The 14356-nt window shown below is 41.6% G+C and overlaps 2 protein-coding genes across 10 annotated transcripts in view; one reads left to right on the forward strand and one right to left on the reverse strand.

Annotated features, from left to right (window-relative positions):
* Window positions 1-14356, reverse strand: part of LOC110984900 (filamin-A-like) — a 107646-nt gene that overhangs the window by 37904 nt on the left and 55386 nt on the right. For 8 of the 9 annotated variants that reach the window (XM_087136267.1, XM_087136269.1, XM_087136270.1 and 5 more), the window contains 8 exons: window positions 12352-12528; window positions 8892-9215; window positions 7871-8044; window positions 7171-7294; window positions 5831-5984; window positions 4220-4409; window positions 3629-3730; window positions 1118-1368 (listed from right to left, as the gene is read on the reverse strand). In XM_087136267.1, coding sequence (XP_086992393.1) covers window positions 1118-1368; window positions 3629-3730; window positions 4220-4409; window positions 5831-5984; window positions 7171-7294; window positions 7871-8044; window positions 8892-9215; window positions 12352-12528 — 1496 coding nt within the window. The remainder of the gene's footprint in view (window positions 1-1117; window positions 1369-3628; window positions 3731-4219; window positions 4410-5830; window positions 5985-7170; window positions 7295-7870; window positions 8045-8891; window positions 9216-12351; window positions 12529-14356) is intronic. The other variant, XM_087136268.1, reaches the window with a different exon arrangement.
* On the forward strand, window positions 9859-12260 carry LOC110984945 (uncharacterized). Its single transcript, XM_087136275.1, has 4 exons — window positions 9859-10514; window positions 11326-11469; window positions 11602-11656; window positions 11796-12260. Exons 1-4 carry the CDS (start codon window positions 10167-10169, stop codon window positions 11936-11938), a joined length of 690 nt encoding a protein of 229 aa, XP_086992401.1. The 5' UTR covers window positions 9859-10166; the 3' UTR covers window positions 11939-12260.

The raw sequence follows: 14356 nt of genomic DNA on the forward strand, positions 1-14356 counted from the left end.
GTGATTATTGTCCACAACTAATAAAGAATGCTTTGATTTTTTAGGGAATACAGTACATGTACATGCAACAATACAATTCCTGCTTGATTCCCCCTAGCTTTCCCCCCATCAACTCTGCCCCACCCTTTAAAAAAATTATGTGCCCAGCATGGAATGGAAAATGATGGTCCAATTACGTTGGCAAAGGATGATGGGTAATTGGATCCATCTGTCTTGATAACTGCAGGAAGCCATAATCCGCAACTGATACAGAGCAGACAGTCTTCACAAAGGCTTTGTGACATTCCTGACACTGTAAAGTTGTGCTCCTGATTCAATAAACTAAGCGCTTTACTGAGATGGGTTTTGCCAGGCCGTCGACAAAATTTTATCAAGGGATCAAGGAAGCAGGGAATATGCTCATGTGTAGGCTCCTGATGAGGTTCTGAGGACACAATTTGGGCCTTTTGCTCAGCAAAATTCGACGCCAAATCTACCAAAAGGGTACTCGTGCTTCATCGGTCTTCAGTAAGAAAGTGCACTTTGCTCTCATACAGAAGGTACATGTATGTGTGCCTGCATACTGATACACATCCTCTCCATGCAGACAAACTTTTCAGACTTTCAATTGTACCACTGTAGTTTATAGTTTAAACCCTTTATTTGGACATACACAGTCTTCCTGAAACTGTTCAGCACTTTCCACCATAACATAATAGCAATATTTTTATGATTTAAAACCTTTGGCTTCTGTAAAACTGCAATAGAACCGTTCTTTTTGTGTTGCCCATTATTACCAACCCTCAAAGCATTACAGCATGAGTCTGCAGTATAATATGTCAGAGGCACTTGAATGCAAGGTGCAGCAAGATCCAACAGGTCAACTTTCTCCAAGGCCTAATGGCCCGGGAGGTTGTGGTTGTCAGCCATCTCAGGATCCAACATAGTCCGATGGCACTAGCTCCCACTGTTTCAACATGGGTAGTATGTGCTGCTGCTGTTGACTTCTCACTGCAGCAAAATGCATCAGACTTTTACACATGCCCCATCTGGTACAGTTAGGACTTATGAGTGCAGTGGAATTGCCCCCCTCTCCCTTGGCTGCAAATGTTTGAGAATGATGGCAAGGTCTACTTACGCTGATGGTGATGGGTCCACCAGTCAGCGACACGCCTCCAAACTTGATGTCCACATTGTAGGTGCCAGGGGCGGGGCATGTCCAGATGATGTCAAAGGTCCCATCGCCGTTATCAACTACGTGACAGTCGGGCACCTCCTGCCCGTCTGGGCCCACAATCGTGCAGGTCACATGACCCTTTCCGGCATCGCGCGAGTTGACCTTGATGACCGTTTCCTCTTCCACAACCACAGTCTTGGTGATTGTTTCTCCTGTTGCATCACGGGTAGAGAAAATGGGCTTGTAACCTTTAACAACGAACTGACAGGGTATCACAACTCATGCAACTTAAATAACCAGAGCACACTGTGTTTATGATGCTCAATATGCGCAATGACTTATAAAGATAACTTTTGTTTACAACCATGTAACAAAGGGAAAAAATTAGTCAATGACTTAGTGAAAATACCTTGTCTCATTATACCATTCATGAAAATCAGGATAGTAATATCAAAAAACCATTTCATAATTAAATTTGAACTGTGATGGAATCAGATGACTATTCGTGCCACTGTTTTGATAGTTCCCTTCACCACCTACGGAATTGGTGTTACACGATTATATTACACTCTCAGGAACAGAGTGTTAACACCAAATTAAATGGTACCTCAGACTTTTACATTTGTTCATCAACACAGGCAAGAAGCAATCTCCTTTTGAACTGAATAACTGAGGTCAAACTGCAACTAAACCCTCATCAAGCATTCGGGATACAAACAGAACACACCAACTTTTATTTGGACTGGGTGACAAGTATGCAGTGGGCACCATGAACCACTGCTGTCACTCACCATGTACACAACACGCATACACCAAGGACAACTTGAGCAATCTGGGCATGCTGCAGATGCAGTGAATGGTGTTAATAGTGCAAAAAAAGGACACAGAAATCTCTTAAAACTATGCTCATGAAGTTAACTTTGATTTTTTAGTAACCTTGGTTGGGGTTTAGGGAAAATTCTGTACTGGAATTCACAATCCATGAAAATAACCCACTCTAGCTTTGATAAGAGTAGTCCCCTCACATCTCTTTACAGAATGTCCAAAGGCCTTCAAATCCCAACCACTGTTTTTTTTCATTTGTCTGCACAGCGGGGATGGTAAAACAGCTTATGAAAAGACTTTTCTCTTGATTAAATTTTGCACATCAGAACTATGGGAAAAGGCTGCAACAGGAAGTTATCTTCAACTGCTGGCCGACAACTTCAATGCTTTTTGTCGTCAAAAACAAAATCATGGGTTATTACAAAATGCTTCTTCCAAATTAAATTGTGCAAGTTACTGGTCCTTGTGCTTGTCGCACTCTTCGGGATAAAAGTGCATTCTACAATTTCGAAATAAATAAGGCAACAATGTAAAACAAAACATGTTAGTAAGTTTGACAGAACGGGAAGAGCAGTCAAGCTGTTGCATGCTGCACATCGGAGCTGTGACAAGACCTAGTATCTGTTAAAACCAGGAAGAGATTAGTAAAGGAACAAAAAAAAATGTATATAAATCTGAAGGAAAAAAAACAAGAAGAGCATACAGCCATTCATTTCAGAACAATACCAAATACTTCCAGGACCAGACTGAAGTGGTTTAGTTAACAGAAGTTTTGACAATAGTGCTCTCCCAAATGTTTAATCTGTTAACTTTAAAGTAATCTGCAGTGAACATTTTGTTAGCAGAAAGCTTTGATAGTAATGGGCAATAAAATTGCAGAATTTGCATTGTTCACTTGTTTATTTTGGCAATCAGATAATTGCTAATAAGCCTTCAGTTTGGTTTTTGAATGGTGGGTCGCAATTTTAAAAGCTCTGTAGCTACTTCCAACCAGACAAGTGTTTTTGATGGTTAGCTAGTGAAAATGATTTGCATGTTGAAATTTGAGTTGCGCTGGAGCTGGACTTGAATTCAGACTGAGTTAACCTTTTCAGGCCATCTTTAGGCCTTACTGATAATTGGTAATGACATCACAATCTCAAACTTTCTCGTTCAGCATTCAGAATAGCTGTGCAAACTCTTCTGCTGCACACTATTTTGATCTGAAAACTGCTCTTCTGTTTTCAATACGCTGCCTAAACCTCTCCAGATGCACAAAATGCCATGCACGGATGAAGGGGAGACTTGGGTGGTTGGAAGAGATAAGGTGAGGGAGGAAAAGGGGGAAGGAGAAGGTGAGGTCTGCAGATGGATACGTTGGTTTGCCTTCTGTTCAAGCAACTCACTGACTCTGCATAAAAGCATCTTCGGTCGACATGATGCTGATTTAAGTCGGTGCATTGTGATGTGATTCTATAAAACACGAATGGGTTCGGTTTGGGCATGGTGACTTTTCCCAACATATCCATCCACTGCATCATAGTGCACAATCTTGTGGCAGAACCCAACGATAAGCCAGCTTTTTCTTTGCCTTCTTTTGAGGGAAGTTATTTCAATCTTTTTTTTCTGTTTTGGTTGCCATGCCGCTTCTTGCAGGGTGTCCCTTACTTGTTGTCGTAGTGCGGGTGGTCGTGGTTCGTGTTGTGGTGGTGCTCTCAGAGCTAACGCTACGCCGCCGGACGGGGATGTCGTAATTGCCACTTTTGACGCCTGCAAGCCAAAATTACGGGTCATCTCACATGGTTAAGGCAGGGTGGAGCAATGTCATTTGGCAGAAGAAAGTGGTTAGGTCTACAGTCTAGGCGAGTATGGGATAAGCTTCTAAAAAAATGCTCTGTGTCCTTTAGAGTGTAGTGGGGTTGGTTTCTAGGGCTGGCGATGGCACAAACTTGATTATTCAAGTCCCACATGCGCATCTTTCCTATCAAGGGGTCACACAAAATAGTTGTCAAACGACAGAGCTCATTCAGTCAACCTGTGCTGGCTATTCACATCCGGGTACTGTATCCAACGATGATACAATATAAAGCACAGATACCCAATCAAAACTCAGTTTTCCTCACCAATACACAAAACCGACTGAATCAGCTCTTCCAGTCCCAATCCAAGCAATCATAGTATACTCCCTCTGATTGGCTGTGGATTTTTTTCTTCTTGTACACGATTAACAGCAACAAGGCATGACCAGTCGTTACTCACCAATGATATCGCACTTGCTGGCATCTCCTGTGGGCTTGGTGGACACGGTCCAGGGTGACTTTGGCACTGGTTCCCCACCATATTTGACCTTGATGGTGTAGCTGTCCACATCTTTGGGGGTGTAAATGATCTTGAAGGTGCCATCATTGTTGTCAGTGACCTCTGGTGTGATGGGCTTGCCTGAGCTATCCTGTGAATGTGAAAAGCACAAATATGTAGACAATGACAAAGACCAAAAGTAACACCCAGTTTGTTCTCTTTTATATACAAGACCTGAAATAACGCATTAGACGTCACTGTCAATTAAGGTTTTCTACACAGGGATTAAATTTCTTTGATGATGGATCAGTATTGTAGTAGAGGCCCCATATCTTTTCAATGAAATTACAAACAAACAGTGCACACTGGTTTATTATGATGGTAATGGACCCCTGTGTTGATGCAGGTTTGTGCACATTGCGATGAAAACTGTGCGCAAATGCACTATGACCTGCATTAACCACTACCTGCCGGGGACTCAGAAATCGGCGCCGTATGGTTTATATGCGTGGCCGGGGTCTCCGAACTCGGACAAAGGAAACAGGGCCCTGTAACAAAAGACCGTACTCCGAACAAAAGACCAGGCTGCTGGGCATTACCGGCATTTTTCACACTCAAAAGTGGTGATAATCCAGCGTTGTTTTGAAACCGTATACCAGGGTTTGGGGCATTGAGAGCAAGCGGATTACCACAGGGGACAAAAGCGCTCCACCACCGCAGCGATGAGCCACACAGTACCGCTGCACGCTAATCTGGCCCCTATTGAAAAGAGGTCAGCTGTGCACTGAGCCAGGTTCGTGAACAAAAGACAGTTATACAACACCGCACAATCTGGGCTCTGTTTACAAGGCTGCAGGCCTGGCTGAAATACTTAGGCGTCAATGAAGGTCACTTGTCAACTTAGAGTAGTGCCTAAAGATTACTTCGTGCAGCTATAAACAACCGTTAAATGGAATGATGAATTTTTGAAGGATTTTGAAAACGGAAAAAATGATAGTCATGCTGGCCCAGCATCATCAACATTGAAAAATGCCCCGGCACGAAGTGGTTAATGGCTCTTGTAAGTAGATCACAATGTATCATCTGCAGTTGCAGTGTAGATTCTGGAACTCATCAGACGGACATTTTATGTGTCGTCCCGTGATAAGCATCTGGCATTCAAGCAGTCATTTCAGACTCCTGCCATGTCAATTCATAATAATCCTGACAGCCTCTGTAATCCTCCATCAGGTTTTGCAGGACTTTGCAAGATTTAAGAACCTACATTTAATCAATATATTTGGGAACTTGGATGACTCTTTCAAGCTCTAAAAACAAAGAATCCACCAATGGCAGCACTGACTGATTTTGGCGGATTCAGAATGTTTCCTTGCAAAACAGCCCAGAAAGTTTGAGTACACATTCCAATGTTTCCTTTAATACAGTAAGTACAAGAGGCACTTGTATCAAGTCCAATTATGGGTACTTGAGAAGTACTTAATTGAGTGCTTGACTATAAGACTGGAAAAGTCTGGTATCCAGAGAGTTTGTATACAAATTCGTATCCATAAACTGACAGAAAAAAGCTCATACAGTGATGGTGATTTCCAGGTCAGCATCTCCGGCATCCCTGGTGTCCACGGTGAATTCCACTGGCAAGCTGGCCAGTACACCCTTCTCTACACCTGGCCCCTTCACCTTGACTTTGCTGGCATCGTACTGAGGCAGAACTTTGGAGTGGATGGGACTGTGGGGGTAATGCATTGCAAAAGAAGAATAACCCCAAAACTTCACAGACGCAGATCATACAACCACGTGTAGATCTACCTGAGTACATTTGATCAGCTGATGTGACAAAAATCATCCGATGAGAGTTAATACGGGTGATTCACGATGAAGTGCGCCACCAAGAGTTTGCCACGGAGAAATGGTCAACAAAAGTTCTTTGCCCTGGGTGGGTAACTTGAATATTTCTGCTATTTTTTTGTCTGCGTTAAAGATTTGGGAATGGTGTAAGTATTGCTATCAAAGTAACACAAAATGATATTTTTTTCTTCTGCAGTGAATTGCTTTGGCTATTCAAACAACTGCAAGTATCATGTCTGATAATGCTGTATTATCCCCAAAACATTTATCCAAAAAGAAACAGTCAATACAATTGTTGGTTACGACTGCTAAAATGCTTCCCTACTACCAGAGCCACATACATAGGGCCTGTTTGTTTCACAAGGATCTGGATCGCGATCAGTGATCCGTACACTGGTTTGCACCATCCATTAGGCAAGTTTTGGTGTCTGTACACCAACGCTGATTGTAAACCAATGCTGATCACTGAACGTGATCCAGATCCATGTGAAACAAACACAGCCAGAACGAGGTCATGCATGACATGGTGAATGGTGCCATTTTGTTTCCACAACAGAGGGCTGCTGTGAGGCTGCACTCCTCGATTGGAAAATGGCTGTGAATTAAAGTGCTTCAAGGTGGCATGACAGGCAACAGACCAAAGTCTCTTATGTGAACACACATATGGACGTTAGAACTACAATGGCTTCTGACCTGAAGATGTAACAACCCTATCACTTGCTACGGCCTCATTCAGGACCAGACAGGCCCACTGCATTTTACTTCAGTTTCTTTTCATTCCATGATGCCTCCATCTTTCAAAGAACTACATACACCTTATTAAAGTCTAAGCTTGATGATTATTTGAACAAGTTCAAGATAGGAGAGTCTTGCGAGACAGTTTTAACTTTAAACTTTCATTTGTGTAAATATAAACCTAGTGACTGATTACGATATCTGTTGGAACCTCAATTACATCGGAACCTCAACTACAGTGGAATCATTGTGCCAGCCACAGTTTAACATATCAAATATAAATACTTGAGAATGTGACGCTATCTGCAAGTTGATCTAGTTTCTTTACCAACCTCTGTGGGATCTGCCTTCCTCCATACGTGACGTCCACCTGCATTTTGCCTTCAGATTTGGGCACATAGCTGACATCATAGGTGCCATCTTTGTTGTCAACTACCTTGGCCTTCTCAATTGGAGCTGGAACAATTAGGGAGTGCACATCAACATTTTATCCAAGGAGATGTATGAAAATGAATGGTTCAGCACCAGAATAGCTGCACCTAATACTACTACTAATTATAATAGTGCATTTTTAAAGTGAACTATGAATTAAAACTCCCTCAGACCAGTTTTTGCAAAGTGAAAAATAGTGCTATTCAATTCGGCACAACAAGGACTCCTCCCCAACACAACAAGCCACAAATAATGACTAACACTGAAATCAGATCACAGAAATCATACAGTATTCAACCCAACCATATACTGACAAGTGACCACAGTAACCGTTATTTATCGAACATGGCACATTTACTGTCAGCTCAAAGGGTCTGTTTGTTTCACACAGACCTTGATCTCGATCAGTGATCCCAACGCTGGTTCACTCCATCCATTAGGCAGGTTCTGGTGTCAGTGAACCAATGACATAGTACTGATTTAGATCCGTATCCATGTGAAACAAACAGGCCCAAAGTGAATCACATAACATACTCTCATATATACATGGGGTGGTACTGGGAGTACTGGGGAAGTCATTCATTATCAATAGCCATTTACCTCTCTCAGGCATGATAGTGACATCAAGGGGAGCCTTGCCGCCAGCCTTGGTAGCGTCCACCTTGAAGCCTGTTGGCACGTTGGCGCGGACTCCGTTGCGGTCCAGTCCGGGGCCAGATGCGGTGACCTTGCTGGCGTCAATGTGATCGGTGACCACAGGTCTGAATGGACTGCCTGTAAACGCAAGATAGGGCTTAGTATCCATGTGGCTGAAATGAGTGAGGAGCTGGAGCAAGGCCCAATTCATGGCATTGCTTACCATAAGAAAAAAAAATTCTTTGCTAAACACAGCAGAAAATTCTGCACTTACCATCAGTGCATATCACAGGTTAGCATGAATCCTACATCCTGGATTTGAATTTCTCACAAAGTACTGTAAGCACAAAATGCTTACTATAAATGTAACCGTCTGTGGTTAGCAGCGCCATGAAATTGGGTTCAGGTCTCCAAACACTTCAAGCTGGAATCTTCAGCACATATTGCAAACAAAGCAAAGGTGTATTGTTCCTTCCATGGCTCTCATGAACAGGGTGTACAGCCATGACAGCACAGTTAATGGATTAAGTAAGTCACTACTGCATAGTTTTGCTTTGAAATCTAGCACTAACAAGCCACCTCAGGGACCACATTTGACATTACCATATCTCATACATATCCATGGTCGAGAGCGGAAATCTCACTATTCCATTCAAGTGACAGTCATTATTGGTGGTTAACTAGGCACACACACAAGGATCCATGAACAAATCAAATATGCTACCACACTACACTGTTCCTCATAGAAAGTCGACTGGAAATGTCTTCCAGGTGAAGTACACATGTGTGAGCATTACCTAAGCTACATCGGAAAAAACATACATCTTGATTGTTTTTAAATGACACCTGAAGTTACAATGACAAACAAATACGATTATGAGGTATTGTAAAGCTTTGCTTGGGAACTAGTCTGTAAACGTCAAATACCTTAGGGAGCTAAAATCAACTATCCACCTGCAAACAATGTCATATTTGTACACCGTACCTGGGATGGGATCATCAGCGAAGGTGATGTGAACCTCATAGTCGCCTGGCACAGTGGGCAAATACTGCACAGTGCAGCTGCCATCTTTATTGTCAGTGCACTCCATGGCTGCCTCCGAGGGCCCTTCAATGGCCAGGCCCAGCCCCCCTTTGCCAGCCCCTTTAGTCTCCACAGTGAAGACGGCTGGCTTGTTGGTGACGGCTCTCTCCAGGCCGGGGCCATAGGCCTTGCAGCGCGAAGCATCGTGGCCGGGCAGGGCACCCACAGTGTAAGGGGACTTGCCCAGCGGCTGGCCGGCAAAGCTTACGTCGACAGTGTGCTCACCTAACAGTGGAAATGTGGATTAGAAAGATGCAAGTTAAACAGTGAAAATAATCTTTCAATACATATAAAGGCTGGTTCATACTTGGTTTGAAAGTCAAAACAAACATGACACTGTGAATTCATGATAGTTGAACCTTTTCCAACTCCAGCAAAAAACAATGTTTGCCAGATAAAATTCGCTTCACTCTCACATCCGCCTTGAGTATGAAATAGCAGTTAGAATGACAAAACTTGTGGATTTGGGGGTTGAATTTTCGTGTCAGGGATTGTAAAAAACACCTGCATGCAGCAAAAACAGAAGAAATATATGCAACGGTAAACAAAATACCAAACTTTGTTGTGATGCTTCACCATAACCTACATGTATTGAACTTCTAAGTATTTTCAACAGTGCACAATAGATGCATGTGTGGTTGAATGACAACTGTACACTCAGAAAGGCCCCTAGCAACAGAAGTATTCCACTATCTACATGTACTAAAAATGTCAAGGGCAAGTTTCCTGCACTGGCACAATAAGCACAAAGTAAACATGTATCTGGTTTTTTCTCAATGTAATGAGCTCTTCAAAGGAGACATTCAGGTCATTAGAACAAAGCTGTTCAAAGCTTGCATATTTAGCAAAGGTTGTTTGTCACATTAAAGGGTCTATGATAATGTGTTTTTTATTATTGTAATTGATAAAGTGTTTCTACCTGAACTAATTTTTGCCCATTTTACCTTTGCCTGCACTGCCTTGGTATCAATAAAAAAATAAAAACATGTTTGAGGGGTGACCAACACGCCCCGCCTATCTCCTCATTAACATAAGAATGTGTGACGTAAACTCCGGAGATCGGCATACTTTCCCGGTTATACGTGGCAGCTTGATCGGCAGCGTCACACGCACTTCTTGTAAAGTTTCTTGAGATTTTCGCCGCACTCCTTCACGAAAATAACGTAGTTTTTCGGAATGCCACCGACCTGTATTGTTGCTGGCTGCAGCAACACTACCAAAGATGGTTTTAGTCTGCATCGGTTTCCATCTGACCCGAAATTTCGACGAATTTGGACGGCCAAAGTGAAGCTGACCCGAGCCAAGTGGTCAGGACCAACCGAGCACTCGGTGATCTGCTCCGCGCACTTCAAGCCTTCTTGCTTTGATCGAAACCCCAACGATCAACAACATCAGTTTGGGATTAAGTTCAAGGCAATGCTTCGTCCCGATGCTGTGCCCACAATATTTCTAACAAGCAAGAAAAGCGAGCCGGTACTGGAAGAGAAGAGGAAGGGTGCTTTTGCAAAACGCGAGCGACTCCGAGTAAGTTTTATCGTTTCTCACTTGTCATGCATGCACGTACGTTAGTTTCATCATCGCATGGTACATGCGTTTTGCAGGTGATCGTTTTGCACACGTTTCGTTAGGCAGGGTACACTTCATGTACAGTGTGCGCGCGTGTACGTGTGTACCGGTCACGTTGCTACCGGGTGGGTGCGTAAGTGTACATGTACATGTATGGTACATATCCCACCACGTCGTGGGCTTACACGCACATGCGTGTACACGGATACTTGTACATGTACATGTACATGCACAGATCGCCATGAAAACACGTACTTTACAAATGACAACTATTCGCACTGCACACTCCACGCACTGTCCATGCTGGCGACTGCCCAGAATTCGATTTTGGTTGTTTATTCTGTTGATCTTAAAGCTAGAAATACTGTGCAGAAATAGAAACCCACTTCAATATTTGTACATTTTGATAGGCTAATGATGGGGCAGGGTTGAAATCGGTCGACACTCAACACTTTCTGTTGACACAAATCTGGTCACTCACTGATATACAAAGTGCAGTTCTTTTTCAATCAGCGTAAACCTTGCTGATCGTGCCGTGAAGCTGAGAAGCAACAATATCATTAACTATACAGTTTCTGTCCCTTTTTGTTTCTTTTGCTTTTCAAAAAATTTTTCACTCTTATAAGCACAACTGTGGTAGTTTGAAAATGACACTCGTTTTACTGAACTATTCCTCCTAAGTCCTATTCATTTTAACAAGGACTAATTTTAGCATGGAGCTATAAAAAGGATTTTATTTAATTTGTTCTTCACTGGAAACTGCTATCAGGTTATGGAGGATGTGCTTCCACGGAAGCAAGCCAGAACAGAGAGTGACCAAGTTGGACAGGTTGAAGATAGAACCTTGTGCAGAGAGAGTGTGCCAGACCCAGAGTCTTTTGCCAGTTCTAGTAGCATGATTCCAGTTGTGTCGGTAAGTCCATCACAATCATGTGCTCCTTTCAACTATTGTTGAACATTCAAGAGGAACAAATGGGTATTGTTCTTTCAGTATTTTCTTTGGAAATGTTTTTTTAATAAGTTTCAATTTTTTTTACATGTGCAGACGGTGGATGCTGCTTGTCAGACTGATCCAGTGAAAATTCTTGGTTGTGATATGCGTAAGTATCAAACTGCATTGGAAATGTATATTTTTGTTGTCATCTTAATTTACAAAGGGCATTTTTTTCTTGTTATTCTGTGTTCTTGTTCTAGTCATAGTTCATGATAAACAACGAATTCATTCATTTTTTCTGACAGATACTGATGCCGGAATACAAGCTGTTCCCGAAGTCGATGAAGCTGGGATACTCTGCAAGCTGCTTGATGATGCAGAGGTCGAGGAGGCACAAGACAATGAAGTTGAAGAATTAGAAGATGAAGATTTATTTACTGTACTGTAGCTACATGTGCATGTCACACGCGCGCACGCACGGAAGTACACGTACGCGATGTCCAGCTGCCTTATTAGCCTGGTACCCACGACGCACTCTGGGTACCAGACCATCTTACTGAACTCTTGATCTCCGGAGTCAACGTCACGAACAGCGCCACCGCGCGCTCTATTAAATAAGCAATTTTAATTCCAGCTTTTTAAAATTCTAATTTTACATACTGTAGACCACTCACAACTAAATAAAAACAGTTTATTTGTACAAAGAAGGTTTAAAGAAGCCAAAAAAAATCATTTAAGAGATTGTAAAATTTAATTCCGGCATAGACCCTTTAAAGACAAACTCATAGAAAAAACTGCTTTTTGAACGTGACCTAGCGAGGGAATACGAAGAAGGGAAAAACCTCTGAGCAATGGCCTCACCCTTTTCTGTTGGAGTATAGCTAACATCGTAGGTGTTATCCTTGTTGTCCTTGATGACGGGTTTCACCTTCTGGCCAGAAGGGGCAGTGATATCTGGTTTCAAGAGGTCCTTATCGAGGGGCTGATTGACTGGTTTGGCGTCAACCTGAAACTCAGCAGGACAGTCGCAGAATACGACTGTAAAAGACAAAGTAAAAAGTATTTTAAAAATGCAACTCAAGGAACTAGACGATTCACTGCCATTTCATTTGGAAGAAAGTCTTCAAGACCAGAATAGACAAAAAGACTGTACAAAAAGAAGGGATATAGACCAAATGGTACCCTTAACCAGTTCAGTTTCTCTGAATTTCCACTGCAATACATGTATATTGGTACATGTACAAACTAAAGTCCCAAGCGACTCTACTATTTTCTTTTTCAGTACAGCTCATGATCTTCACAATCCTGAGATTTCATCTTCCTGAGAAGATGAAATCCCCCCAAAATCTCCCTAAAGAAACCCCAAAACCCAGTGATTGTTAAAAAGAGTATGTGAACAAGTTTTTTTATTTCTTAATGGCTGAAAATTAGATTGTTAGTTTGCCTCGCACTTGTGAAAAACCCAAAGCACTTAAAAACACTCATCAATTTCATCCACTTTGATTGTTATTTCTATCTTTGTTTTCAGGTAAGGAAAAGAGGTCTCACCACATTTAAGACAAAATTCTGCTGAAATCTATTGAAGACAAGCTATAACAGCAAATGAAGTTTTGAAGTGTTTAATATACAAGCTACATGTATTAAAAGCTAGGAAATCAGGCATGTCCATTGCCCAACACTTTAAAAGGTAGCTAATTCAGCAGATTATTTCTGGACTGAAATTCATTGCTACAAAATATGCATTTCTCTGTAACAAACTACATCTGCAGCGGGTGCACGGTGAATTTTAAAGGGTTCAATCTCCACACCAATTCTCAGAAAGATGCAAGAGAAGCAAGATTTATGTACTGGTGATATCTGCTCCAGGTAAATTTTGCTGCGTATGAATTCTCTGTGCAAGCTAATCAAACAGTGGAAAAATTTTCAAGCAAATTTCTGCATTAAGCACCATAATTTTTGTGGGTATTTCACACCAATGAATTGTTAGTTTACTATCTACATGTAGCTACCCAAGTTCAAAACTAAAGCCAATGAGTTTGGAACTCACTGAGCATAATGACACATATATATAAGAACACCCAAAGTCGACTTTAAATCATAGCTCATCAATTTAGCCACACATTAAAAATAGCATGAACAGGTAAACCACACAGACTACGGAAACGAAAGTTAAATACAAAGACAGAAAATGACAAGAAATTGGAACAAAATGGTGACAAAGGGTAAATTATGGAAAACAGAAATGTGTATTGAACAGTGCTGAGTGTGAAATCCACTTGCAGGTTTCGGGTCTTAATGAAAACAGCATAAACCACACTTGGAAGAGGTCTAATATGAAGCTGGACTTTAGCTGCTTCATCTGAAAGAAATGAGGGAAATTTGGGAATTGCAACCACTCGCAATGTTGCTTTATGTACGGTATTTCTGCACAGTCACATCGCAGACAAAATGTTATCACGTTTAAAAGGTGACTAAACTGTATTTCTGGCCTTCTAAATGAAATCCTATACAAACAAAAAGGAAATCACACATTGTATTTTGACATAGGGCTACTGAAAAAGCATGTGCTGAGCTGAAAGTGTGCAGGCTGGTGGAATTTTTTTCATATAATAAAATATGATGATGAAAAGTATGATGGTACTGTTACTGTTTCTTAAATGAAATAAAATATAATGGTTTGTGCCACATTTTTCAAACAATAAACACCGAAGTTTTAAAGTCTGCTGTGAACATTTCACATTAATGAAAACACAGCCTTAAAAAGGCTATACTCAACAGTAATGATCAGTTTATACCAAATCCTAGATAGAAATGTTTGACTGGAAAGCTTTTTTAACAAGACATTCACAGAACAGCCAGCAAATTT

This window comes from Acanthaster planci, linkage group LG04 (genome assembly GCF_054643075.1).
Source record: "Acanthaster planci isolate LZ-2023a linkage group LG04, COTS_SCS, whole genome shotgun sequence".
Taxonomy (NCBI): domain Eukaryota; kingdom Metazoa; phylum Echinodermata; class Asteroidea; order Valvatida; family Acanthasteridae; genus Acanthaster; species Acanthaster planci.

What these genes read in the sequence shown, in the direction of transcription:
- LOC110984945 (XM_087136275.1), top strand. Translation starts at nt 10,167, where the DNA reads ATGCCACCGACCTGTATTGTTGCTGGCTGCAGCAACACTACCAAAGAT. An exon ending in CAAAACGCGAGCGACTCCGA is followed by an intron (nt 10,515 to 11,325) that starts GTAAGTTTTATC and finishes AACTGCTATCAG; the next exon opens with GTTATGGAGGATGTGCTTCC. An exon ending in AATTCTTGGTTGTGATATGC is followed by an intron (nt 11,657 to 11,795) that starts GTAAGTATCAAA and finishes TTTTTCTGACAG; the next exon opens with ATACTGATGCCGGAATACAA.